Source organism: Eulemur rufifrons, chromosome 17 (genome assembly GCF_041146395.1).
Source record: "Eulemur rufifrons isolate Redbay chromosome 17, OSU_ERuf_1, whole genome shotgun sequence".
In the NCBI taxonomy this organism is placed as follows: Eukaryota; Metazoa; Chordata; class Mammalia; order Primates; family Lemuridae; genus Eulemur; species Eulemur rufifrons.
Genome location: NC_090999.1, coordinates 53,254,624 through 53,282,367, shown reverse-complemented (window position 1 = coordinate 53,282,367; position 27,744 = coordinate 53,254,624). Strand labels below are relative to the sequence as shown.

The 27,744-nt window shown below is 38.2% G+C and overlaps 2 protein-coding genes across 2 annotated transcripts in view; one reads left to right on the top strand and one right to left on the bottom strand.

The window, feature by feature from the left end:
* MSH3 (mutS homolog 3) overlaps window positions 1-2,367 on the bottom strand; it is a 184,375-nt gene extending 182,008 nt beyond the window's left edge. Inside the window, exons 1-2 of the mRNA XM_069492006.1 lie at window positions 2,143-2,367; window positions 431-551 (exon numbers count right to left, since the gene is read on the bottom strand). Of these exons, the coding sequence (XP_069348107.1) occupies window positions 431-551; window positions 2,143-2,343 (322 nt within the window). The 5' untranslated portion in view covers window positions 2,344-2,367. The remainder of the gene's footprint in view (window positions 1-430; window positions 552-2,142) is intronic.
* A 214-nt stretch (window positions 2,368-2,581) lies between these two features.
* On the top strand, window positions 2,582-27,389 carry DHFR (dihydrofolate reductase). The gene is made up of 6 exons (XM_069492007.1): window positions 2,582-2,668; window positions 3,024-3,073; window positions 5,001-5,106; window positions 15,449-15,575; window positions 18,963-19,078; window positions 25,791-27,389. Exons 1-6 carry the CDS (start codon window positions 2,583-2,585, stop codon window positions 25,867-25,869), a joined length of 564 nt encoding a protein of 187 aa, XP_069348108.1. The 5' UTR covers window position 2,582; the 3' UTR covers window positions 25,870-27,389.
* Window positions 27,390-27,744: the final 355 nt, after the last annotated feature.

Genomic DNA, 27,744 nt, shown 5'->3' with positions numbered 1-27,744 from the left:
GTGTATAAATAGAAAAATCTGGAAGAACATACAGAGCCTCAAACAATTAGCAGTAGGCCTCAATGAAAGGGAGGGGTTATGGGATCTTTTACTGTCTACCTTCCAAATTTCTGTACTGTTTGAAATTTTTATATCAAGAATGCTTACTTTTATTAATATAATCAGAACAAAAATAGCTACAGGAAAAAAAGAGAAAGCTGGGAGTACTCTAGCTAAATTACAGAACTCCAGCTCTACCACCCACCTAACTTACCTCCTACACACATCACCACCACACATATACAAGGACCACTATTCTCAGGCACAGTAGGGACCTTTCTCTGCAAAGAAAAAAGACACAACTCTCCAACAACCTCCTCTGCCCTCTAGAGAATTCAAGAATATCAGAGCCATGACTGGAGTGAAGGAAGAATCATTGCCCAGAACTCACCAGGTTTGCCAGACATTACCAAATCATTTCCTTCTTCCTTTTCTTGGACTTTCTTTGCTTTCTTTTTAACAGGCTCACCATTTTCGAGTGGTCTCTTTTTACTTCTGTCAATTTCTGCAGCCTATATCAGAAAGGTTAGAAAATGATGTTTTATCTGTATTCTGAGAAGGCTTGATGTATGTTAAATAAGTTAAACCTTACACCTGAATGACAGCCAAGTTTCTTGCCATCCACCCTTCATAGACTCATCTCCTTTTAGCTCTGGAAAGGTCGAAGGGTGAATTGTTTTTATCATCATCAAAGAGAAAGTGGAGATTCTGATGACTTGGAGGTCACAGCCTCAGTACTTCAAGTCCTTTTAGAACTAATTGAAACCAAGTTTGCTACCTTTCTTTACTCAGTCTTCAGCTATCTCAAATTATAAAACTCCAACAATCCTATTTACATATGATAAGTAAGATACATCTAAAACATAACTATCTACTTATCAAAGGCACAATTAGAGAGAAAAGACAGATAATAAAAGAACACTATCATTTTTAAAATGTTAACTGTAATTTAACTGTTTCTTGTGTGCAGGGCTATACACCACTAAAGATATGACAAAATTATGAGCTTTTTGTTGGCAGGAAATCTGTCAAAAAACTTACTTACGTCCTTCACCAAACACCCTCTAAATGATGGGTGCAAAATAAAATCTTGGTGAATTCATGAAAATGTAGGTCATCCCAAAAAAACAAAGACAAGAGAGAAACAATCACTTTAGGGAAGAAATATAAATGATGGCAACAAGATTTTGAAGCAATCCGTCACCTGCATTAGGTGACTAAAAGGCAATCTGTAATCTCCTTCCACATCCCCAGTTTGAGAATACTGTGCAGGGAACCCCAGTAAGGGCTCACCCTTGGGCTTTCTCCAGTATCAGTACACCTGGTTTCAAAAAATATATAAGAAGAAGAAAAGAGGGACTGGAGGGCCGGGCATGGTGGCTCATGCCTGTAATCCCAGCACTCTGGGAGGCCGAGGCGGGAGGATTGCTTAAGCTCAGGAGTTTGAGACCAGCCTGATCAAGAGCCAGACCTCGTCTCTACTAAAAATAGAAAACAGCCAGGTGCCGTGACGCACGTCAGTAGTCCCACTCTGGAGGCTGAGGCAGGAAGATCGCTTGAGCCCAGGAGTTTGGGGTTGCAGTAAGCTGTGATGACGCCACTGCACTCTACCCGGGAAGACAGAGCGAGACTCTGTCTCAAAAAAAAAAACATAAAAAACCAAAGTAAAACTCTTCAACCATCAATCCAGGGAAAAGAGGGACGATGGCGGTTAAAAGATGCATCCCTTGCCCACAGTTTCCCTCCTCTCCTCAGAATGGGAGTCAGAAGACGTGAATCCCCGCCTCAGGCCTGCCAGTAAAAACCTGTGTGACCTTGGCCTCAAGTCTATTGCCAAAAACAGAGGTAATACAACCTTTGACCCACACCTAATGTATAGACCCAGCTGGGTTTCTCCACTCTCTCCTTCCCCGGCCCCGCCATTTCTCTGCCAGGCCCCGCCATTTCTCTGCCAGGCCCCGCCATTTCTCTGCCAGCCCCATCATCTCGCGGACTCTGCCGCATGGTGCCCGTATTCTCCCGCCAAACACACAAGCCCCGCCCGCCCCGTCTTGCCCCGCCCCCTTTCCCCGAGGGCCCCGCCCCGATCTAGACACAACCCACCACGTGCGGCAGCAACTGGGGCGGGGAAGTGGACGCTGGGGGCGCTGCCGAGTCAGAGTCCGCCTTGTCGGCTGCACCCGTGGGGGAGGAAGTGGATTTCAGGCTTCCCGTAGACTGGAAAAATCTGCTCAAAACCGCTTGTCCCGCAGGTGCTGGGCCGGGGGCAGCGAAGCCGCCCAACGCAGGCTTCCGGCGAGACATCGCAAGGCAGGGAGCTGCAGCCGAGGAGCAGGGCCGAGCCGAGAGCGCGAGCCCGCGGCCGCAGTTCCCGGGCGTCTGCGGGCGCGAGCACGCCGCGACCCTGCCGTGCGCCGGGGCGGAGGGCGGGGCCTCGCCTGCACAAATGGGACCGAGGGGGCGTGGTGGCCGCAGTTTCGCGCCAATCTTGGTTTGGATTCCGAAAGGCGCGAGTGAGCTCGGTGGTGTTTACTGGGGCCGTCATGGTTCGTACGCTAAACTGCATCGTCGCTGTGTCCCAGAACATGGGCATTGGCAAGAACGGGGACCTGCCCTGGCCCCCACTCAGGTAGCTTCCGAGCCGGTGGGGGGCGGAGGCTGGTGCACGCGCCCTCTGATCGGGACACCTGGGCTGGGGTGCACCGGGCCGACTCCCGCGGGAGGAGGGGACGGGACCTGAACGACTGGAGTGGGTGGGCGCGGGCTGTGGTCCGCTTCTGTAGCGCGGGAGGCCAAGCTGTTGATTTTGGTCCGGATCCTGCTGACGCACGAGGCCTTTGTCCCTCTGCTCCCTGTACTAGAGCAAAGTCCCAGGCCTGAAGGAACACCCCCGCCCGAACCCGCAGCGCACCGTTAGTCAGGCGCGTTAGAGTTCGAGCCCACGAATAATGTTCTGAGTAACGCTGTGTTTCTCTAACTTGCAGGAATGAATTCAAGTATTTCCAAAAAATGACCACAACCTCTTCAGTAGAAGGTAATGTGGAAATTTTAAGTAATTGAGGTGTGCGAAGGGTCTTGCTTGAGGAAGCTTACCAATGCAAATGTTATTAAAATGGAAAGTTTTCCATATTAATCTGGAACTTTTACTGTTGATCTGTATTCAGTTCCCGAGATTCATTAACCATTCTTTTTGGTTTTAATATTTCTTTGAATCCTTATGTGAGCTCAAGCGTATAATTTAGGTATTGGGTTAAATTGGCAACTGGGGCCGGGTGAGGTGGCTCACGCCTGTAATCCTAACACTCTGGGAGGCTGAGGCGGGAGGATGGCTCGAAGTCAGGGGTTGGAGAGCAGCCTGAGCAAGAGCGAGATCCCCGTCTCTCCTAAAAAAAAAAAAAAAAAATAGAAAGAAATTAGCTGGACAACTAAAGATATACAGAAAAAATTAGCCGGGCATGGTGGTGCGTGCCTGTAGTCCCAGCTACCCGGGAGGCTGAGGCAGTAGGATTGCTTGAGCCCAGGAGTTTGAGGTTGCTGTGAGCTAGGCTGACGCCATGGCACTCTAGCCTGGGCAACAGAGTGAGACTGTCTCAAAAAAAAAAAAAATTGGCAACTGGGTAGAGGCGTCTGTGGAGGTTAGCGCTCCCAAGGGAAACCAGAAGAGGCCTTTGGAACAGCTTCTGGAAGTGATAAGGCCTGAACGAGAGCCGTGGAGAAGAGAGATGAAAATTTTTAAAATGGTTACGTGATGCTCGATTTTGAACATCCAGAATTTAAAAGTGATGCACAAAAGCATCAAGGATGAACTCTCAGATTTTCTGTTTGAGAGTTTGGATGACATAGAGAATAAAGGAGTAGAGAACAATGTGCAATTGTAATGACAAGGCACCTGTAGGACATCAAGGATAATTTCAAGCACAGGGAACTAGGTGAATTGAACCATTGGAGAGAAGGCAATAACCAAGGAAAAGATATGGGGGTGGAGGAATACCCCATTTAAAACCTAAGATATGTGTGTTTATGGTCACAAGAGGTGGAATGGCAGAAAAAACGGAAACAGAAAGGAGCAGGCGATACATAAGTTTAATGGGACAGATACAAGACCCTTGTATTTGGCACTTAGGTCATTGGCAGAGAATCTGGTGATTCTAATTACATGATTACAATTGATTAAAACTAAATATTGGATATAAATTGGATAAAACCAAAGGGAAAAATGCTTATATTTAGGTTATGGGTGATAAATGTGAATTTTGGTAAAAATATTCTAAGTTTTAATTTTTTTTAATGTGATCCACTAGTTGCCAAAATAACAATCATGTCTATGCACATATATATGGTAAGTGTTCACTTAACCTCATGGATAGGTTCTTGGACACTGTGACTTTAAGTTACGTAATGTATTAATATAATGAAACCATTTTACCATAGGCTAATCTATATAAAGAAGAGTTAAGTTCCTGTTGCATATTTCTTGTCACAAAAACATCACCAAATTTCTAAAGACAGACCCCCAAAACTTCTAATACTAAATATTGAAATAAATGTGAGCTATACATACATTTAAGAAAGATTAACAAAAAACAGTAAGATACTTACTTACCAGCTTATTCCATTTCAGGGTTCTGGGTAGCCAGCACCTATCCCAGCAGTTCAGGGTACACTCACACACACACCTGCCCACACTCAGAAAGGGACAGTTTAACACTCTGATTCACCTAATATGCTTATCTTTGGGATGTGGGAGGAAACCAGAGTACCTGGAGAAAACCCACACAAACATGGGTACAATGTGCAAACTCCACGCAGACAGTGACCCCAGCCAGGAATCAGTTATTTTTCTCATCAATGTTATAACAAAACCATGTTGAGAGAAACAATGTTATTTGAAGACCTGCTATATATATGAAAAAATATATAGAGACTCAAAATATACTTATCTTTTCTATGTAATTTGATAGGTAAACAGAATCTGGTGATTATGGGTAGGAAAACCTGGTTCTCCATTCCTGAGAAGAATCGACCTTTAAAGGACAGAATTAATGTAGTTCTTAGTAGAGAACTCAAGTAAGTACTGTAACATAAATAACTTTTTTGTAGTTTCACATAAAGTCAAAAGACCTATGTTTTGGGATTTGCTAAAATTAAGTGACAGTACCCCTTGGATCCAGCCCTAAATGTAATAAGATTTGAATTTTATGATGGGCTGAAACAGGTCATAATCTTATGCCTAGTTAGCTACAATACCCAAATAATACTTTGTACTTCTGTTCATTACCCAGTGTCTGAAGGTAAAAAATTTCAAAGTATTGAAATGGTCCTAGGGATCCTGGGAAGGAGGGGGTGTCTCCAGTTGGCCTGTGCTAAGAATTTTCCTGTCCTCCAGTCTAACATTGCAGTTGATAGTTCCTGATGCCTGGAAATGCCCAGGGGGCTGGGAGGTAGGAGGTATAATCACATTAAGATTGCCTAAGAAGTCAATTCCAGTGGTTTGACGTTTGCCGTGGCTTCCATGTTACTTACTCCATGTGTGATATATTCTGATTTCTATTTTATTTGTTTTTGTTGTTGATGACATTGGTCCTAACCCACTAAAACAACTTCCTGAACCTCACGAGGTTTTCCTTTTAAGGGGAGGGCTTTGACCAAAACTGGACCTAAGGGAAAGTTCAAGGCCTGACATGTTAATCACTCTTTCTTAAATTAATAATGTAATCACACACACACACACACACACACACACACACACAAAAATGCGGTGTCCTAGGGCACTACTTGCTTTAACAAATGCTAAATTGCTAAATTTAGCAAATTGCTGAAACAATGTTGGTAATATTCCTTTCCCATGTGTGTATATTAATCAGGGTTCAACCAGAGAAGCAAGCCTAGTAAAAGATATTTATATATGTATATATATTAAAGAGTTTTACTGCAAGGAATTGGCCTATGCAATTGCAGGGGCTGGCTAGGTGAGTCCAAAAATCTATAGGGCAGGCCATCAAGAAAGGCAGGCTAGAACTCTTCAGCAGGGGCTAAAGCTACACAGGGGAAATTTTTTCTTCAGGAAGCCCTCAACTCAGCTCTTAAGACCTTTCAACTGATTGAATCAGGCTCACCCAGATTAAAGTCAACGAATTGTAGATGTAATTACATCTACAAAATACTCTTGCAGCAACACCTAGATTAGTGTCTGAATAAGGCGGGTGGCGGGGACGGGGACTGTAGCCTAGCCAGGTTAACACCATGGGAAAGAAAAAACGTTACACAACTTATCTGCTAAGGGGATTCAGGCTTACATAGATTTTCTCCCAAATTCCTCCTGGAATGGCAGATAAAAACCTAGAAGACAGTGTATCAGAATATTTGCACTGATTGCCTCTGGGTGATGGGGAATATGTTGATGTGCATCTTGCCATCTGCTTCCATCTTCATTCTGTTCTTTCTCCTGGTTGCTAGGATATTCTGATTATCTTCTTCCTTGGTAGGATTGAGATTCACAGACTGTATTGCCATTCCCAGACACTCTTTAATAACATTTTTGAATACTACTCAAGTTTATTTATGGCTAGCTTGAGCTAAAACAAACATAAAGAAATCTCAGTGGGGGAGATGTTCAGTTGAGCCAGCATTTCTCCTCAAATGGTGAGTCTAATTTCTTCATCATGAGGCCCCTCCCCCCACCCCCGTGGTGTGTGTAATTGGATTTGGTTACTTCTTATATTTATATATAACGTTTGTTGGTGTATTTCGCTTTTTTTTTTTTTAAGCTGAGAAAATTTAAAGTCTTTCTTATCAAGCATGCCAGGGAAGTAGTGACTCCAGTTATTAAAAAATATCACAGTTCATTTTTTTTGTCCTTCTCTACTTGCTGGTCAATGCCACACATATCCTGAGCACCAGCATATACTATGAATATACTGCAAATCACTGAATTGTACACTCAGAAGGGTGAATTTTATGATGTATAGTTTATAAAGAAGTTTGACTGCAGTGCTGTAGCCTTGACACCATCTTTAGAAAATCCCTAATTGTCTCCATATACGTTATAGTCTCCAATCCATGAACGTTAACTAAATGTTATGGTGTAATAATTTTTATGATCTCACTATCATATTCTCCACAGTGATTAATACCTTCTCTTCTTCCCCACCACTCACATACTTAGCATAGCAAACACTGACTGACCTGGCTTCTTATATCTGCTATGGCATCTAGTAACTTTGTGGCATTAGGCAAGTTACCAGTAAGTGTCGCTGAACCTCAATTTTCTTGGCTAAATGGGATTAATAATGGCAACTTCTTAGGGTGATTTTGAAGATTCACTGCAATTTTATATATAAAGTTTCTGGCACACAGAAGGTACAGATATCAGTTCTACCTCCCAGCCCCATCTGCTTTACAGCCTATAGAAAATATTAACATTCATAAGATCACACTGAACAGACTGATCTCGTTTCACCTTAACATATCAATTTATTCTTACAATCTTGAGACAAATCTCCTCCTACCTAAATCAACTCTCTCCTCTCCCCCACTGTATTCTACGTTGTTTTTTCCCATCTTTGGCACCTTGTTCCTTTGTCCTACTCTATAGTATTTTAAACTTCACTGCAGGTTACTTTTCTTCTACCTTCAACTTTCTCAGATCTTTCTTGTGGTAAATAACGTAGTATAACCTTCGGCAATTCTGTAGTAGTGTGTCTTGTCTGTGCTTGTGCACATATTTTTCTCCTTTGACACTCAGCTAAGGAATCATGCCATGAGAAGTTCTTTCAACAACCTAACCTTCTGTTCTCCTATAGCGTCCTCTGCATGTCTGCATTGTATGTCTTTTCATACTTTGTGGCCACTGCTGAGATATTTCTCTGCCATCATGATTTTTGGGGGGTACAGGACTGTATATTTTATCTATTGATCAAAGTAAAGGTAGTCGCACAAATTTTTGATTTCCCAGTACATATAAAAGTTAATGTTTATACTATAGTCTGTTAGGTGTGCAATAGCATTTTGTCTAAAAAAAATATTGCATACCTTAATGAAAAAATACTTTATTGCTTAAAAATGTTAACAATCGTCTGAGTCTTCAGGGATTCATAATCTTTTGGCTGGTGGGGGATCTTGCCTCAATGTTGATGGTTGCTGATTGATCAAGTTAGTGGTTGCTGAAGGTTGGGGTGGCTGTGGCAATTTCTTTAAATAAGTGAAGTTTGCTGCATCCATTAACTCTTCCTTTCACCAAAGGTGTCTGTGTAGCATGCAATGCTATTTGATAGCATTTTACCAACAATGGCATTTCTTTCAAAATGGGAGTCAGTTGTCTCAAACCGTGGCTCTGCTTTATCAACTAAGTTTATGTGATATTCTAAATCCTTTGTTGTCATTTCAACAATGACCACAACATCTTCAAGAGTAGATTCCATCTTTAAAAAATCACTTTCTTTGCTCATCCATAAGCAGCTTCTTGTCCCTTAAAATTTTATCATGAGATTGCAGCAATTCAGCCACATCTTCAGGCTCCACTTCTAATTCTAGTTCTCTTGCTATTTCCATCACATCTACAGTTACCTCCTCCACAGAAGTTTTGAATAGCTCAAAGTCACCCATGAGGAACTTACTCCAAACTCCTGTTTTGATATTTTGACCTCCCATGAAACATGAGTGTGTTTTTTTTTTTATTTGTACAAATTTATGGCATATATGGGAAGTTTTGTTGCATGTATATAATGCATTGTGATTGAGTCAGGGCATTTAATGTATCTGTCACCCAAGTACAATACATTTTTGTTAAGTATAGTCACCCTACTTTTGCTAGCAAACATTGGATTTATTCCTTCTATCTGACTGTATGTTTGTATCTTTTATCCCATATCTCCTCCTCATCCTCCCTGCTGCCTTCCACTTGCTCTTCCCATTCTCAGTCTCTGTTATCTATTTTTCCACTCTACCTCCATGTGATGAAATTTTTTGGCTCCCACATGGACATGTGAACATGCAATATTGGTCTTGTGTCTGGCTTCTTTCACTTAACATAATAACTTCCAGTTCCATCCATGTTGCTGTAAATGCAGGATTTCATTGTTTTCTATGGCTGAGTAGTATTCCATTGTGTGTATTTACCACATTTTGTTTATCCATTCATCCATTGTTGAACACTCAGGTTGATGCCATATCTTTTCTATTGTTAATGGTTCAGCTGTAAACATGGGATTGCAGGTATCTCTTTGATGTTGATTTCTTTTCCTTTGGGTAAATACCCGATACTAGGATTGACAGATCAAATGTTAATTCTATTTTTAGTTTTTTGTGGTATCTCCATACAGTTTTCCACAGTGGCTTTACTAGTTTACATTCCCACTAATAGCATTTAAGAGCTCCCAGTTCTCCACAGTATCACCAACGCCTGTTATTGTCTTTTGAGTAATAGCCATTCTGATTGGGGTGAGAGAATATCTATCTCATTGTGGTTTTGATTTATATTTCTTTGATTAGTGAGTGATACTGAGTAGTTTTTTACATACCAGTTGGCCATTTGTATGTCATCCTTTGAGAAATGTCAATTTATGTCCTTTGCCCACGTTTTAATGGGATTATTAGTTTTTCTCCTGTTGTTTGAGTTCCTTGTACATTCTGATTATTGTACCATTATTGGATGAGTAGCTTGCAATAATTTTTTCCCATTCCACAGATATCTCTTTACTCTGTTGATTATTTCTTTTGCTATGCCGAAGCTTTTTAGTTTAATTAAGTTTGTTATGTGAGCTTTTGCAGTCTAAGCCATAAAAATCTTTGCCTGCACCAGTGCTCTAAAGAGTTTTCCTTAGGTTATGTTCCAGTATTATTTATGGTTTCAGGTCTTATGTTTAAGTATTTAATGCATTTTGAGTTGATTTTTGTATATGGTGAGAGGTAGAGGTCAAGTTTCATTCCTCTTCCTGTGGCTATCCAATTTTCCCAGCACCATTTATTGAATAGGGCAAGAACTTTTCCCAGTGTAAGTTCTTGTCTGTCAGCTTTGTCCAAGAGCAGTTGACTATGAATATGCAGCTTTATTTCTGGATTCTCTATTCTGTTCCATTGGCCTAATGTGTCTACCTTTATACTAGTACCATGCTGTTTTGGTTTCTGTAGCCTTGTAGTATAACTTAAAGTCAGGTAATGTGATGCCTCCAGCTTTGTTCTTTTTGCTCAGGATTGCTTTGGCTATTTGGGCCCTTTTTGTTCCATATGCAGTTTAGGATTATTTTTTCTAGATCTGTGAAAGATGACGTTGGTATTTTAAAGAGAATTATGTTGAATCTGTAAATCATTTTGGGCAGTATGGACATTTTAACAATGTTGATTCTTCTAATCCATAAGTATGTGATATTTTTCCATTCATCTGTGTCATCTATGATTTCTTTCATCAGTGTTTTATAGTTTATTGTAGAGAGGTTTCACCTCCTTGGTTAAGTATATTCCTAGGTATTTTACTTATTTATTTATTTATTTATTTTTGCAGCTATTGAAAGTGATATTGAGTTCTTGATTTGACCCTCAGTTTGATTACTATTGGTGTATAGAAATTCTACTGATTTGTGTACATTAATTTTATGTTAGAGTGTGAGTTTCGCGCTGAAAAATACTAACCCGCCATTTTGCTTCTGTAAGCCTGCTTGCTTAAGATAGTGTCCCAAGTGTGGAAATTCCCCATACAATTGTAACACCCATGTCCTGCATGAGCAGAATATGGGCCCAAGCCTCAAACCACTCAGATCCTGCTGCACCAGGATATGAAAGTGATGTAATGCTGCTTTTTGCCTCTGTAACCATGCTTGCTCTACCCCAGTAATTTTCCACCCTCGAATTTGCAGTATAAAAGCTTTCTGTTTTAAAGGCTCAGGGCTGCTCTCTGCACAGCTGCCTTAAGCAGTGCAGAGGGTAGTTGCTGGCCACCTAATAAAGACTCATAATTTGGCTCAATTCGGTCTTTAGGTGGTCTTTTCTCGCGTCTTGGACCGTAACATTTTGTAACCTGAAATTTTACTGAATTTATCGATTCTAGGAGTCTTTTGGTGGGGTCGTTAAGGTTTTCTAGATATAAGGTCATATCATCAGCAAAAAGGGATAGTTCAACCTCCTCTTTCCAGATTTGGATGCCCTTTATTTCATTTCTTGCCTGATTGCTCTGGCTAGGACTTTAGCTGAGAGTAAGGTATTGAAGTTCACCACTGTCATTGCATTGCAGTCTGTCTCTTTCTTTAGATCTAATAATACTTGCTTTATGAATCTTGGTACTCTAGTGTTGGGTACATATATATTTAGAATTTAGAATTTCTTTATCCATTCATTCATTGTTGAACACGAGTTGATGCCATATCTTTTCTATTGTTAATGGTTCAGCTGTAAACATGGGATTGCAGGTATCTCTTTGATGTTGATTTCTTTTCCTTTGGGTAAATACCCAGTACTAGGATTGCTAGATCAAATGTTTATTCTCTTACTAAATTGATCCGTTTATCATTATATAATGACCTTCTTTGTCTTTTTTATTTTGTTCATTTGGTTTTTTTGTTTTTGGTTTTTGCTTGCCTTGATTTGGTCTGTTTTATCTAAGTCCTTTATGCTTTTGGTTTACATTTGCATGAAACATCTTTTTCCATCCCTTTACTTTCAGTCTATATGTGTCTTTACTGGTAAGGTAAGTTTCTTGTAAGTGGCATATAGTTGGATTGTGTTGTTTCATCTTTATGTCTTTTAAGTGGAGAATTTAATCCATGTATGATCAAGGTTATTACTGATATGTGAGGCTTTGTTCCTGTCATATTGGTGGTGAATGTCTAAGTTTATTGCTAGACTTGAAGTGTTCATATATTTGTTAAGTAGGTTTTCTACTTTGCTCTCAGGGATACCACTAATTGAAATAATTCAGTTGCTTTATGTTGTCCCAGATGTCACGAAGTCTTTGCTCACTCTTATAAAGTCTTTTTTATTTTTGTCTGACTAGATTATTTCAAAACACCTCTTCAAGTTCTAAGATTCTTTCTTCTGCCTGATCTAGTGTACTGTACTCTTGAAGCTTTCAAATGTATTTTGTATTTCCTTCAGTGAATTCTTCAGTTCCAGAATTCTTTTTGGTTCTTATCTCTTTAGTAAACTTCTCATTCATGTGCTAAATTATTTTTCTGATTTTTTGTATTGTTTTTCAGAATTCTTTTGTATCTCACTGAGCTTTGTTAAAATCAGTATTTTGAATTCTTGGATCTTGAAAATTTCTTTCAATTAAGATTTATTGCTGGAGAATTATTGCATTCCTTTGGAGATGTCGTATTTCCTTGCTTGTTCATGCTTCCTGTATGAATCCTTACATTGATATCTGCACATCTGAAATAATAATCACTTGTTATTTTTAAATTTACTTTGATAGGGAAGAACTTTTTCCTGACTGTGTATGGTGTTTGTTGGGTAGGATACTTTGGCTTTGATTCTGGGTGTTTACAGTAGTCTCTGTATGATTTCTTTAGCTATAAACAACATTAATAGTATCTGTGACTTCCTCAGTGGGTTAGTGTGCAGTTCTTATTGGAGGCCGTGATAAGCTTGTGCTGGGGACTGGGATGCCAGGTGGCCCAGTCTTCAGGCCCCAGTGCTGGCAGCATTCAGCTGAACATGCCTATCTTTGCGCCCCAGGGTGATGTACACTCTCACCTGTGTGGGCAGTTTCTCAGGCCCCTGAGCAGCTGGCATGGCATAGGCAGTAGCGGTAGCAGTGGCAGGTCAATTATCCATGTCCCAAGTGGTGTGCATCAGTGTTGGCATTGCCTGTGATGGGCTGGGCGGGCCATTCTCCAGATCCACAGGTGGTGCTCGCATGTAGGTTCCAACTGAGGTGGTAGCAGCCAGGAGTTTAGTCCCAACTTTAGCCCCCTGGGTGGAGTGCTTAAGTGCCCAAGGTGCTGGATTAGACTGAGTAATCCCCAGGATCTTGGGCTGTGTGCTCCATCTCCAGAGTGAGGAGTGAAACTGTACTGGATGGGCTTGTGCTCGGGCCTCCCAATGGTGAGAGCAGGCACCAGCCATGATGGATAGACCAAGGCAGAGTGCTTAGATGAGGGATGGTAGCAGCCACACCGAGGCCTTGCCACTGTAGATGGTGGGGGCGTCCTCCATGGCCACAGCCTGGGCCAGCAAGTAGAGAATGCACATCCTTCTGACTCCCCAATCCCAGTAGCACAAGGTCACACTCAGTCTCTGTCACCCAGGCTAGAGTGCAGTGGCGTCATCATAGCTTATTGCAACTGTAAACTCCTGGGTTCAAGTGATCCTCCTCATTCAGCCTCCCAGGTAGTTGAGACTACAGGCACAAACCACCATATCCAGCTAGTTTTTTTTCTATTTTTTTAAGAGATGGGTGTCTCACTCTTGCTCCAGGCTAGTTTTGAACTCCTGACCTCAAACCATCATCAGTCTCCCAAAATGCTAGGATTATAGGCATGAGCCACCACGTCCGACCTATTTACTATACTAATTTCTAGGATTTTGCTGTGAAGGGGCTGATGAACTCAAACATTAGCTCAAATTTTTGCTCATTCTTTTTTACTCATCTCAAGGTTCAGCATTTCCTGTGAAACTTACTGCTAAACTACTAAATAACATTCTGCAGAAGCATTTCCTCCATGCCATTCTTTTCTTTAACTTAAATCTGAAACAAATCTTTAACCTTTTCTTTGTTTTCTTTTCCAGACTCACTACAAAAGGTCAAGGAAGTAGTCTTCACCTAATCCCTTGAGCCGTTTTCAAGACACTGTTCCACAATATTTAAAAATTATTGCCCCCTTCCTTTAAAGTCCACACCAACTGTTTATACCACTTTCTAAGTCATGCTGCTATTATCTACCAGCTTCTAGGATACTTCTTCCAATTTTCCTCACATGTCAGTTCCTAAATTGCCATTTTCCATTCCATTCTGTCTCCTGTCCTCAATTCTGACTTTAACATCCACAATTGCTAAAACTGCCATAACTCTGTTTTGGTCATCCTAGACTTTGTTAACTAGACTGTCTTCTCTCCTAACTCCAAATCTTTGCATCGTCTAGATTCAATTCTCTCCAAGAATAGCCCAGTCTAACCTGCAACTGCCCTGATACCTTAGAAGATACCTTGGCTCATTTGACTTCTCCCTGGCCTCCATGTCTTTTTCCAGCCTGAAACAAAGTACACTCGTTGCTCTATCCTAACACTTAAAAAAATTACAAAGAGTAAAATAAGTAAAGTATATAAAAGGAGGAGGGGGGGAGGAAACCAAGAGAATGAATAGTCCACATTAGTTCTTGAGTAATCATTGTTATAACTACTGGTTTAAAGGCAATTATATAATCTTTTTAAAGCACCAGGCTAAGAACTTGACGTTGAATTATAATTTCTGTTCTACATGTAATTACTATGAAAGCCTAGTTCTACATATTTCCTCATTTATAAAGGGAAGAGCAACTCCCACCCTCGCCTCCCCCTGAAAAAAACAGCTTTGGAGGTTATGAGAGATTGAGCTAGTCAATGTAAACATTGAAATTAATTAACTTTTTCCCTTTTGGATTTTTAATTACATAACTAATAACAAGCTCATTTTTTAATACTTCACCCATTTCTGTATTGTTTGAAATGTAAAAATCCTTTTCCCACTTCCAAAAATAACCACATATTAACACTCTATCGTTCCAAACTTTTCTGCAGTCATTCAGACGTTTTTCTAATATTTTATCATGAAAATTTTCAAACATACAGAAAAAACTTGACGGTAAACAGTTGTATACCCACCAGGTTCTACCATTAACATTTTACTGTGCTGGCTTCATCACATATCCAGCCATCCATCTTGTTTGTTTATGCATTTCAAAATAAATTGCAAGATTAGTATACTTCCCTCTAATATTTCACCATTCCTATTGTTAACTAGAATTCAGTGTTTCTTTACAGTTGTTTCTTTTGAAGTAAATATGATGTAAGGAGATGCACAAGTCTTACATGTACATTTGCTAAGTTTTCACAAATACACACCTGTGTAACCCAAGCCCTGTTAATGATACAGAATATTACCTTCCCCCCCAGAAACTTCCCTCATGCTCTGTCCCAGGTAATCTTTATCCCTCCCCTCCAGAGACAACTATTCTGTCTTCCACCAGAGATACTACAAGGTATCACATATGGTTTTGTTTTTTGATTCATTGTGAACCATAGTTGCACAAACGTAGGTTGAATTACTGGTCATTAGCCAAACTGATATTAAGTGCTTTTTGTTGAAAGGATTCATATTTATGATGATTTTAGTTTTATAATCACTGTTTTCTATCCAGATTATTTGAATAATATGGATGGATTTTACAAAAACTGTTTTGTGGGTTTTTTTGTGTTTTTTTTTTTTTTTTTTTAACCTCAGGGAACCTCCACAAGGAGCTCATTTTGTGGCTAAAAGTCTGGGTGATGCCTTAAAACTTACTGAGCAACCAGAGTTAGCAAATAAAGTAGACATGGTTTGGATAGTGGGAGGCAGTTCTGTTTATAAGGTAAGTAAAGTTACCTGTAAATGTAAAGAAATGTTCTACCCTCCTTTGTTTCAGCTTCCCTGCCATTTAAAGGGGGATGGAGGAGACAGCATAACCCATTGTCTGAACCTTAAAAAAATTAAGCCATGGGCATAGGAAGCAGCCCATTATCCTTACTGTAAATTAGACATGTTGTCAATTTAAATTATTCATTGTTTGATAGTATTGTACAAACTAAGTTAAAACACAAAAGTAAATGTCTTACTCTGTGCCAGTCTATTTTTATTTATCTTTTCAATTGACAAATAATTGTATATATTTGTTGTGTACAACATGTTCTGAAATGTATACATTGTAGAATGGGTAAATCAAGCTAATTAATATTTGTATTACCTCACTTCTTTGTGGTGATAACAGTTAAAATCTACTCTCAGCAATTTTTCAAGAATACAACACATTGTTATTAACTATAGTCACCGTCTTGTACAATAGAGCTCTTGAACTTACTCCTCCTATCTAACAAATTTCATATCCTTTGACTAACATCTCCCTATATACCAGTCAATTTTCAAGTCAAAATAGTTGATATTACCAAGTTGAAATCCATTCGCAATCCTTCCCTGAAAATGTTATGTACACTGTTCTATTTTCTACTCCCTGGATTTGCCCTGAATACACTGAGTTATCCCTTTTTCTTCCAGAGTAAATAAGTCTCTTACTGAGGAAGGGAGTGGGTTCTCAATTGATGGACACTAAATAGATGTATATGAATTTATTAAAAGCAGAAAACTTTTTGTCATTTTCATATAATGTGAGGGCACAGGGGAAGGATTGCATGATTTTATAACATAAGGAAAAATGGTATGTAAAAGAGAAGATTTTTTTTTTTAATACCAAATGACTTCCAGCTTTAAAAAATTTTGAGGATAATCAATAGAATCATTTGACTCTTTTAAAACATTTAATGAAAGATTAGCATTTATGAAAAGGAAGAAAAATCAGTTCTTACCCTTTGGGACTTGTGGTACCATATATGCACTAAAATTATTTTAGAAAGAAGAGATATACCAGGATCCTAGATGGGATTATAAAAACTCTCAGTTTCTTAGCTTCCTGTCTTTACAACCTCTTATTTTTTCCATTTGTAATGGGAGAAATGGACGTTTTTTTCTTTGATCTTTTCATCCAAATATGAATTTCTTCTAAGAAAACAAGTTATTTCTTTAATTTGTTCAGTACCTATCACATTTTGGATGATTTGATACCATATTCACCTGAAAATGTATTCTTTAAACAATGAAAGTACTTAAATGCATTTATATAATTTGGTAAATCTGTATATAGATAAATACTAAGGAAGTAGAACCTTCAAGTGATATAGTTACAGCTTGTAGATCATTGAGGCTTACCTTCCTGTGGGCCAAATTAGACCTACCAGCCTATTTTTATAAGTGAAGTTTCGCTGGAGCACAGCCATACCCATTTGTTTAGTATTGTCTGGCTGCTTTTGGCCCTCAAAGCCTAAAATATTTACCATCTGGCTCTTTTGAGAAAGTTTACCTTGTATCATCAACTTTGATACTGAGCTTAAAATGCTGCTGTAGGTAGTCCTGCAGTAGTCCCCCCTTATCCTCGGGGGATACATTCCACAACTCCCAGTGGATGCTTGAAACTGGATAGTACTGAAACCTATATATGTATGTATAATTTTTTATATACATACATAGCTATGATAAAGTTTTATTTATGAATTAAGGTACAGTAAGAGATGAACAACAATAATAAAATAGAACAATTACAGCAATATGACAGCATCTCTGCTCTTGCACTTTGGGGCCATTGTTAAGTAAAATAAGACTTCCTTAAACCACAGGCATTGCGTTACTGCCAGTCAGTGTAATAACCCAGATGGCTCTTAAGTGACCAAGGGGGCAAGTAGCATAGACAGCGTGAATACTCTGGACAAAAACATGATTAATGTCCTACGCAGGATCGAGGAGGATGGCTCCAGATTTCATCACACTACTCAGAACAATGTGCAATTTAAGTCTTATGAATTGTTTATTTCTAGAATTTTCCATTTAACATTTCTGGACTGTAATTGACTGCAGGTAACCGAAACTGTGGAAAGTTAAACTGCAGATAACAGGGGACTAGTGTGTTTAGTTTTTCTAATTTTTGGTACAATAAGAATTGGTAGACTTTGTTTGCAGCAAAGATAATAAATGGTTTGATATAAGATAAAGTGTTAAAAATGAGAAGTAAAATTTGTTCTATGCCCTTATTTGGAATTCTAAGGATAACAAATACTTGGAACTTTATATATATGTGTATTTGTATATATATTTTTTCTTTTCCCTATAAGCTATTTGAAGATCAAGAGTTATTGCTTTCTTGAAGCTGCAATTAGGACTCATACTTTTTATGAGAATTTTAAGATACTCATTCCAGGGCAGTTTTTTCTATAGAAACTATCAACAGTACTATAGGCAGTAATTAGGAAAGTCATTTATAATATATGGCCAAATACAATTGTTAGCAACAAGAGGCAGAATAAATTACCTTCCTACTAGCATTGTAATTATCTACTGAGAAATAGAAGCATTATTAAATTTTATGTACGTGTACTAAATATGTCCTTTGGGTTTTCAATAGTTAAGTGAAATTGTACTGTCTTATCCACGTATACATAGGTAGATTTTTCTGTGGGGAACAACTAGATAATTTGGATTTCTTGGCCAGCGAGGTGGCTCACTCCTCTAATCCTAGCACTCTGGGAGGCCAAGGTGGGAGGATCGCTTGAGCTAAGGAATTTGAGACCAGGCTGAGCAAGAGCAAGACTCCATTCACTACCAAAAATAGAAAAAATTAGGCAGGCGTGATGGTGAGAGGCTATGGTCCCAGCTACTTGGGAGGTTGAGGCAGGAGGATGACTTGAGCCCAGGTGTTGGAGATTGCAGTGAGCTATAATGACGCCACTGCACTCTACCTGGGACAACAGAGTGAGACTCTGTCTCAAAAAATAAATAAAAATTAATAAATAAATTAGATAATTTGAGGTTTCTTAACTTTTAATACAACAGCCAAAGGAAAACAACAAAACTGAATACTTAAATTTCAAAGGAGTTCTTATAAGCAAACTAGAGGTCATAATACATTTAAACTCAGTCTCAGAATTATTTATGATGATTAGTACCATTCACAATATAACTAAGGCAACCTTGTAGGGCTCCATACTAAAGAACAGGACATTTAAATGGTATGTTTTAGTGGAAACAAGCATGTCTTTAATACATAATATAAACTTAAACTAATTAAACAAGAATCTCAGAGTTTCTGTATCTTTTGACACAGATTAAGGAAATTGATGCTGTTTGTTTTTTGTTTTTTGTTTTTTTTCTTTCAAAGGAAGCCATGAATCAACCAGGCCATCTTAAACTGTTTGTGACAAGGATCATGCAGGACTTTGAAAGCGACACATTTTTTCCAGAAATTGATTCGAAGAAATATAAACTTCTCTCAGAGTAAGTATAATGTTTTTAGTCTGAAGCTCTTTTGGATTTCCTGCTTACAAATTACAGAAAAGAACATGTCTTTTTTATTAAATTCGGAGTAGCGGTATGTTTTATAGACAAATTCTATAGAAATTTTTGGAAATCTGCTTCAGTAGCCTTGGTAATGTTCATGCTTTAATGATTTTACTGAGATCTAGGCTGAGTAGTCATTACTTCATTCTAGGAGAGTCAGGTGCAGTGCCAAGCACTGAGGAATCATATTTACCAGGCCAGCCAGCTGCTATTGGTACTCTCCAGAAGACTAGTAGGGGAAAGGGTGGCAAATAACAGACATCAAAATAGTGTGTGTGGTGAACTGAAATATCATGATGTGGTAGATACTATGTAGTCTGAGAAGATTTTTCTGAAGAGTGATGCTTTTGCTATAATCTAAATAGCAAGAAGCCAGCCATGCAAAGAGCAGGAAGCGCGTTCCAGGAATGGAAAATAGCTAGTGCAGAGGCCAGAGGCGAAACCGTCTTGGCCTGTTCCCTGAGCCTGATGGCCACTAGGGGCATTGTGAGCATGGGGGAGGCCAGAAGGGGTCAGACCAAGTGCAAGTTTATAGGGTTCTGAAAAGAGTGAAATTGTTCTAGCTGCTTTACGGAGAATAGACTGGAGGGAGACAAGAGTGAACTAGGGATACCCATTAGCTGGAATAGTTCAGGTGAACAATGAAGGGACTTAGATTAAGGTAATAGCAGGTAGTGATGGAGAGAAGAGGTTACATTTGCCTTACCATGTAATTGTGACTTTAGCATGAGACTGCCTGATTTTGAAAACTCATAGCATTTCAGCTTAAAAGCACCTTTCAGCTGTTGGCCATAGAGAATAAAAGTGAAAAATTAATTATATCAATAATTTTAGACCAGCTTTTAGCACATTCTTGCAAATATTCTCAGTTTTATCTAATCATTATTCTTTGAGTGTGCATTTTTGAAAGCCCTCCTAAAGGAACATTCAGAGCAAAGTCTGAATAAATGGATGGCCAAGTTTTAGAATAATAGTCTATTACTCTATAAAGTAATAGTCTTTCAAGTGGAATGACTGATTTTCTTAGACACTTAACTCTAAAGAAAACTGAAAATTATCAGAAGAACTATTAATATAAATAGAACAGGCATTGGCTTAGGCTCAAAAGGTGACTACTTAGAAAAATCACACAGTAATTTCATATATATTTATGTAAAAATAAGTTGTTTTACTTTGTCATACCTTATATATTTTCTCTTCTGCTTAGATGGCTGATTCTCATCTTATATGTATAGTGATCTCTGCTCTCCTTCATTTCTTATTTGTCTCTTCACTACTAACAAGTATAGATTACTGTGAATCAGCTTCACATTAAATACCTTTCCAAATCATATTGCTCTCAATCAGAACTCTTTGCAGAGTAACACAATCATATAATATGGTCTTTCTTGAAATTGGCTTCTTTCACTTAACACAATGTTTACAAGGTTTATCCATCTTACAATATCTATCAGTACTTAATTCCTTTCTGTTACCAAAAAGTATTCCATTGTATGGATATACCACATTTTATTTATCCATTCATCAATTGGTGGACATTTGGTTTGTTTCTACTTTTTGGCTATTATGCTGCTGTGAACATTCATTCATGTACAAGTTTTTGTGTAGATGTATGTTTTCATTCCTCTTGGGTATAATTTAGAAGAACTGCTGTGTCACGTGCATTCTATGTTCACATTTTGAAGAACTGCTAAACTGTTGTCCAATATGACTGTGCCTTGTTTGCATTCCTACCAGCAGTGAATGAAGGTTATGATTTCTGCACATCCTCAACACTTATTATCTACCTTTTTGGTTATAGCTATCCTAGTGGGCGTGAAGTATAATAGTATCTCATGGTTTCAATTTGCACTTCCCTATTGATTAATGATATATAGCATCTTTTCAGGTATTTATTAACCATTTATATATCTTCTTTGGTGAAATATCTATTCAAATCCTTTGCCTATTTTTAAAATTTGGTTATGTATTTTTTTATTATTGAGTTTTAAGAGTTCTCTGAATATTCTGGATATGAGACTGTTCTCAGTTATATGATTTGCAAATATTTTATCCCATTATCTGGACTGTCTTTTTCACTTTTTTAATGATACCATTACCTAATCCAAGCTCAAAAAGATTTACTCCTCTGTCTCCTTCAAAGAGTGTATACTTTTAACTCTTACGTTATGATCCATTTGAGTTGATTTATGTATGGTGTAAGGAGGAGATCCACCTTTGTTCTTTTGTAGTTGTCCCAGCACTATTTGTTGAAAAGACTTTTTCTCCCATTTTATTGTTTTGGCACCCTCATTGAAAATCAATTGACCATGAACATGAGGGTTTATTTCTGGAGTCTCAGTTCTATTCAATTGATCTATATGTACATTCCACACCATCTTGATTATTAACTTTTGAAATCAGGAAGTGCAAGTCTTCCAACTTCCTTCTTTTTCAAGATTTGTTTTGGCTATTTGGTCTCTTGCATTTCCATGTGAACTTTATGATCAACTTGTCAATTTCTGCCAAAAGCAGACAGGGATTGTATTATATCTGTAGATTACCCTAAAGAGTATTGCCATATTAACAATATTAAGTCTTCCAAACCATGAGCATGTGATGTCCTTCCATTTAAGTCCTCTTGAATTTCTTTCAGCAATGTTTTATAGCTTTCAGTGTATATGTTTTATGCTTCTTTGTTAAATTTATTCTTAAATATTTTATTCCTTTTGATGCTATTGTAACTGGTATTGTTTTCTCAATTTTATCTTCAGACTGTTCATTGCTGGTATATAGAAATGCAAGTGATTTTTATGTGTTGATCTTTTATCCTGCAATCTTGCTGAGCTCATTTAGTAATTCTAATTATTAATAGGTTCCTTAGAATTCTCTATATACAGTATAATGTCATCTGCAAATAGAGATAATTTTACTTCTTCCTTTCTAATCCGGATTTTTTTTTCTTTGCCTAATTGCCTTGGCTAGACCCTCTAGCACAATGTTGACTAGAAAGTGGCAAGAGCAGACATATTTATCTTGTTCCTGATCTCACAGGGGAAGCTTCTGTCATCATTAAGGATAATGTTAGCTGTAGGTTTGTCATACACACCCTTTATCACATTGAGGAAGATCCCTTCTATTTCTAGTTTGTTGAGTATTTCTAACATTTTGTGACATGGCTTTTTCTGAGTCTACTGAGATGATCATGTGGTTTTTGTCTTCCACACTAATTAACATTTGAGTATACCATCATTCTGGTCTTTTACATTGATTGGTTTTCATGTTAAATAAATCTTACATTTCTGGGATAAATTCCACTTTGGTAATGGTGTATAATCCTTTTCATGTGTTGCTATATTTAGTTTGCTAGTGTTTTGTTGAGGACTTTTGCATTTATATTCAGAAGCTCTATTAGTCTGTAGTTTTGTTTTGGTGTTTTTTTTTTTTTTAATGGCTTCACCTGGCTTTTGAATCAGGCTAAACTGAACTCACAGAATGAGTTAGAAAGTGCTTTCTTCTATTTTTTGGAAGAGTTTGTGAAGGATTGGTAGTACTACTTCTTTAAATGTCTTACAAGATTTTAATGGCAAATAGATTGAGAGAGGAACAAGGAAATTGCCCCAAAATGGACGTTTTAAACAGGGCTGTGGAAGAAAAAACAAAAACCTCTTTCCTCTATTGCAGCGTGTGATGGTCTGGTGTTTAGGCGTGTACTAACATCATAACAGCCTCTTTAACATGGTGTGGAGAGATTCCCTGAGGGGAGACCTGGAGTAGGTCAGTCTTTCATTAAGTAGAGAAAAAGGAAACCTCTGACGACAAAGTATATCTACTTTGCCGCTGAGGTCTGTGACATTGCTGAATTCTGGAGCTGCTTTCTCTCCAAATCTCTGTGCACTGGGGAACTTGGAGTTCTTCTCTACTGTCCAGAATGAACTTTGGTCATTCTCTACTTCCCTTTCCTTTCCCCATAGCTATCCACTTAGTTTAGACCCCATTATCTCTGTTGGTAGTCGTCTTGTGCTTATATAGGTTTCAGTTCAAACACGGTGCCTTTTATTAACACCATACTTCCTGGTTAAAAGATAAAAAGTACCAGTATGATGAAATAAAGATGAAAGAAAGAACTACTGTGAGACAAAAGGAGAATAAAATTAGAATGTAGATGAAGCCACAAGTGATGGAAGTCTAAGAGCAGAAGTTAATATTAACAAAGGAAGGTGGTATTACTTTGTGTCTGCCTTTTTCCCCTATAGGTCATTATTTGTGCTATTATTCTTTTGACAACATCATACCAGCCTGTCCTCTAAGGCTCTGCTCTCATTATTCTTGCCTGGAAGAAATCTATCTCAGACTGTTTTACACTAGGCCCCACCCAAACCAGTGGCGCCCAAATGTTTTATATCAGCCATTTGCCATGTAATGAGCCCCAAACAGCCTTTTCCTTCTAGTTAACAACCTTGTGTGTGACCATGTAGTCAAAGAAGATAAAGACCAAAGAGGCCTTTGGAGGCAGTTATTTGGCTCCAGAGCTGGGACAGATCCCCTTATCAATGAACAACTTGAAGTAGGTTTTAGATGGGGTAGTGTTTCCTCTTCTGTCCAGGATGCGGACATACTTGTCCATGTTATTTGTACATAGCTTTGCTCCTGAGCCTGTGCTTCCTCCTTAGAGTCTTGATTTTAATTGTGATTTGCTTATTATGGGTAACTATTTCAGGATTCTATTCACCTCTTTCTTAGACCTTCCATTAAATCATCTCTGGATTATTCTTGTAGTTCTTTGTTAGTTCAGATTTTATGTTCATTCATATTCATTGGCCTCCTGAATTCTTGAAGATTCTAGAGGGAAGTCTCTGGATGGTTCATAACATATAGGTGGTATTTCCAGATCCTGTTAGACTTGAGCTCAGAGTCCAAATATGGCTCGTAGGGAGAGTTTGCACTTTAGAAAAGTTTGGAGTCATGATTATGAGGTAGTTACAATCATTATTAAAACAGACTGAATAAATGAATATTGTGGAAAGAAAAACGAAATTTAAGCAGAATTAAATTTTAGTTTCACAGAGAAGATTAACATGAATACCATGGCTACATATCATATCCAGCCAATAGCGTAGTGATTTTTAAGTTGTTATTCATGGTTTTAGAAATAACTTGATACTTTGCTTTTGTCTTATTAGCTGACAGTCTTGACACTCTTGAGAATTTTGCACAAAAGAAAATATGTAAATGTTATTTTTCATGACTCATTCCAAAGACTCTAAAATTATGGTTTAAAATTGGCGTAGTAAAATCATTTCTTTAAAGGGAAAAAAAAAAGCTATACTACTCCTAAAACAGTAGAATAGAAATAGCTTAGAAAATGGTTGGTAAATAGCAATATTGCTTCTTCCTCTGAAATACATTCTAGTGAAATCATCTTTTTCTTCTCCCTAAACATTATTATGTGTCTCTAATTATGTTTTTTATCAAAATGGCATAATCTCTAATTAGTAAACAAAAGGTTAATGCCTGTTGTTAGTCAGCAATATATTGGATATTGTGGATATTAAAAAGTTTGCCTGTATTATTGCTGCCTACACTGAGTTTAGAAAATAATTAGGTGGACAAAACAAACCAATAATATTAATGAGTAACATCTGTGGAGCACTTAAATTGGTAGGCACAATGCTGTTTATTTTACAAGTTTGAAGACTTTATTGACTGACAGGCTCAGAGACGTGTGACATAGCAGAACCAGTCTATTTAAAGGTCAAGCACAGTCTATTTAAAGGGGATGTTGCTAACCACCACCTGGACCATACCAGGGTACAGCCTGCACAATACTGAGGAGGTACACCAAGATTTGGGGCAACACGGCAATACTCGATGGAGGCTTGAGTGGTCAGAACAGTTCTCAGTGGAGAAAGCTGGGTTTTGAATGAGAAGCTGGAGAGGAGAGAAAACAGACATAAGTGATAGGGAATAGGAAAGATCTGATAAACCGTGATCCTAAGTAAAGGCAGTGCAGTCTGCCACACATTAGGGAAGTAGAGCAGTGTAGTATCCATTGATTAAACAGAAATGGAGAATCTGTCACTGTGCAGGGCACATAGTAATAATTTCAGTTATGCTTTAAACAGCTAAAGATTATATTTTTCTTTGTTTCCACAAGAAATGTGATACAAGTAAAAGACTTACAAAAAGTTCTTAAGAAATTTTGGCTGGTCACAATGGCTCATGCCTATAATCTCAGCACTTTGGGAGGCCGAGATGGGAGGATTGCCTAAGGCCAGGAGTTCAATTCAAGACCAGCCTGGGCAACATAGTGAGAACCTGTCTCTGCAAAAAAATAAAAAGAAATTTCATATTAGCTGAGCGATGGAGTAGAAAGATACAACAGAAGCTGCTAACAGCGGTTAGCAGAGAGAATTAGGAATCAGAAGGAAGACCTTATACTTTTCATTTTCTATCTTTCTATGTAGTTTGTAATTTTTTTCTTACCATTTGCATATGCAGTGTATTTGCACAATAATCACCCAACTTAACAAAAGTGGCTTACCAGTGTAAAGAAAAAAAAAGGAAGGAAAATTTTATTTACTTTATGCACTATTGATGCCTTTTGGTTGAGAATCAGGGAAGCTATGTTTTTAATGGATACATAATTATACACATTTTTCTTTTATAGATACCCAGGTGTTCTTTCTGATGTCCAGGAGGAGAAAGGCATTAAGTACAAATTTGAAGTATATGAAAAGAATGATTAATGTCTTCAGTGTTTTCTGATTTATTTCAAGTTATTCCCCCTCCTAAAAAAAATTATACATTTTTACATTAGAAGAAAAGACTTATTGACTTTAGACCTAGGGATAATTATTTCTAAGCATGTTTTTATTCCCCTTTAGTCTTAATTACACTATATCAAATACCATTTGTGAAACATTTCTCACTATGACTACTTCAGTGCCTCTCCCCCGCAGCCGGGACTGAGTCCCCACCACCTGCTACAGTGAGGTGCCATTCCACACCCATCACATGTGGCATTCTCGCCAGTCCTTGTCATTGTCAGACTTGTAAAATGTTGGCAGTATTAATTCAAGATGAAGATGCACATAACCTTCAATTCAGCAATTCCTCTATTGGCTAAATACTGAGAGAAAACCTCCTACATGTATATCCAGAAGCTTGTAGACAAATGTTACAGCCTTGTTTGTAATACTGAAAAACTGAGAACAGCCTGGAAGTCCAGTGACAGGAAAATGAATATATTACTGTCTTAGATTGGGTATCCCCCAAAGCCGATCCCAAGACTGAAATTTCACTGAAACCAGTTTATCTGGTGGGTCATACCAGAAAGCACCAATTGGGGTGTGGAAAAATGAGACGGGAAGGTAAGAAAGCCAGTTCAAGATCAGTGAGCAGCTTCTTACTGGGTATTAAGCTCAGTACTGCTGAGATACCTGGGAAATGGAGGGCAGAAAGCTGGAGTGTTAGTACACCACTCATTGGTTGGAGGTTTATCCCGGGTTAACTCCCTGCCCTGTGTGTGGGCTGAACACAGGTCACCTGCTAGAGAGTCCCAGGTGTTTGCAGTAAGCAGCTGCTGGTGTACGAAGCACCAGTGAATGCTAAACACTTCAAGTAATTCCGTATGTTTGTGTGTAAGATCTTCATACTTTTTATGGAGTAAAACGTATAAAGCCACACGTGGTTTATTTGAAATATTTTCTAATTTAAAAAATACAGAAACAGGATGACCAATTAAAAGTTCAGGTGCAGAATGATGGCAGTTTGGACCAGAGGATTGGGCACAGTGAGAAATCCTGATTTAGGATATATTTTAACATTGCAGGTAGCAAGATTTTCTGATAGAGTTTGATTTTGGTTTTAGGCCTACTGAGTTTGAGATGTCTTTAAGAGAGGAAGAATAAAGGAAAAAGAAACTGAAAACAATTGAACCATGCTTTAACATTCTAAGAAAAAATCTATTTTCAACTGATAAATCTATATTCAGCCAAATAATCAAGGATAGAGATAAAGAAATTTTTAGACAAGCAAAGACTCGGAGGTTACCTTTTTGGAAAGCTACTGGAAGAAATTCTCCAACAAAATGAAAGGAGTAGACAAACCAAAAAAGAGGATGACATGGGATCCAGGAAATAGGATCCAACATAGGCAATATTCCAGCTATATAGCTGGCTTATAAAACAAACTATATAAATATTAATAGGTTAGATGGGCATGGTGGCAGATGCCTGTAGTCCCAGCTACTCGGGGGGATTGAGCACAGGATCACCATACTGAGGCCCCATTCTCTTAAAAAAAAATAATAATCATAGGTTATTGCTGCTTAACCCCTAAATCTGATAACTGTTTTGGGACAATATGGAGGGAAAGGGAAGGTAGCGGTGGTGTAAAGCACTTGCCTCTGCAAAGAAACCGACAGGGGACTGCTGTTTTCATTTTAAGACTTTTGGAAACTATTTGGTTTTATTTAACCATTTTCCTGTATTTCTTTAATAAAAACAATACCATCTTAATAAAAAGTTATACTAATTCTTAAGTACTGGCCTCCTGTTATTCTTTGTGCACTCAAGATTTAAAAGAAACTCTTCGATGGCAATGTATCTCCATAGTCAGTT

Coding starts and splice junctions, on each gene's coding strand:
- DHFR (XM_069492007.1), top strand. CDS start 2,583: ATGGTTCGTACGCTAAACTGCATCGTCGCTGTGTCCCAGAACATGGGC. Junction 2,669..3,023: donor CTGCCCTGGCCCCCACTCAG/GTAGCTTCCGAG, acceptor TCTAACTTGCAG/GAATGAATTCAAGTATTTCC. Junction 15,576..18,962: donor GAGGCAGTTCTGTTTATAAG/GTAAGTAAAGTT, acceptor TTTCTTTCAAAG/GAAGCCATGAATCAACCAGG.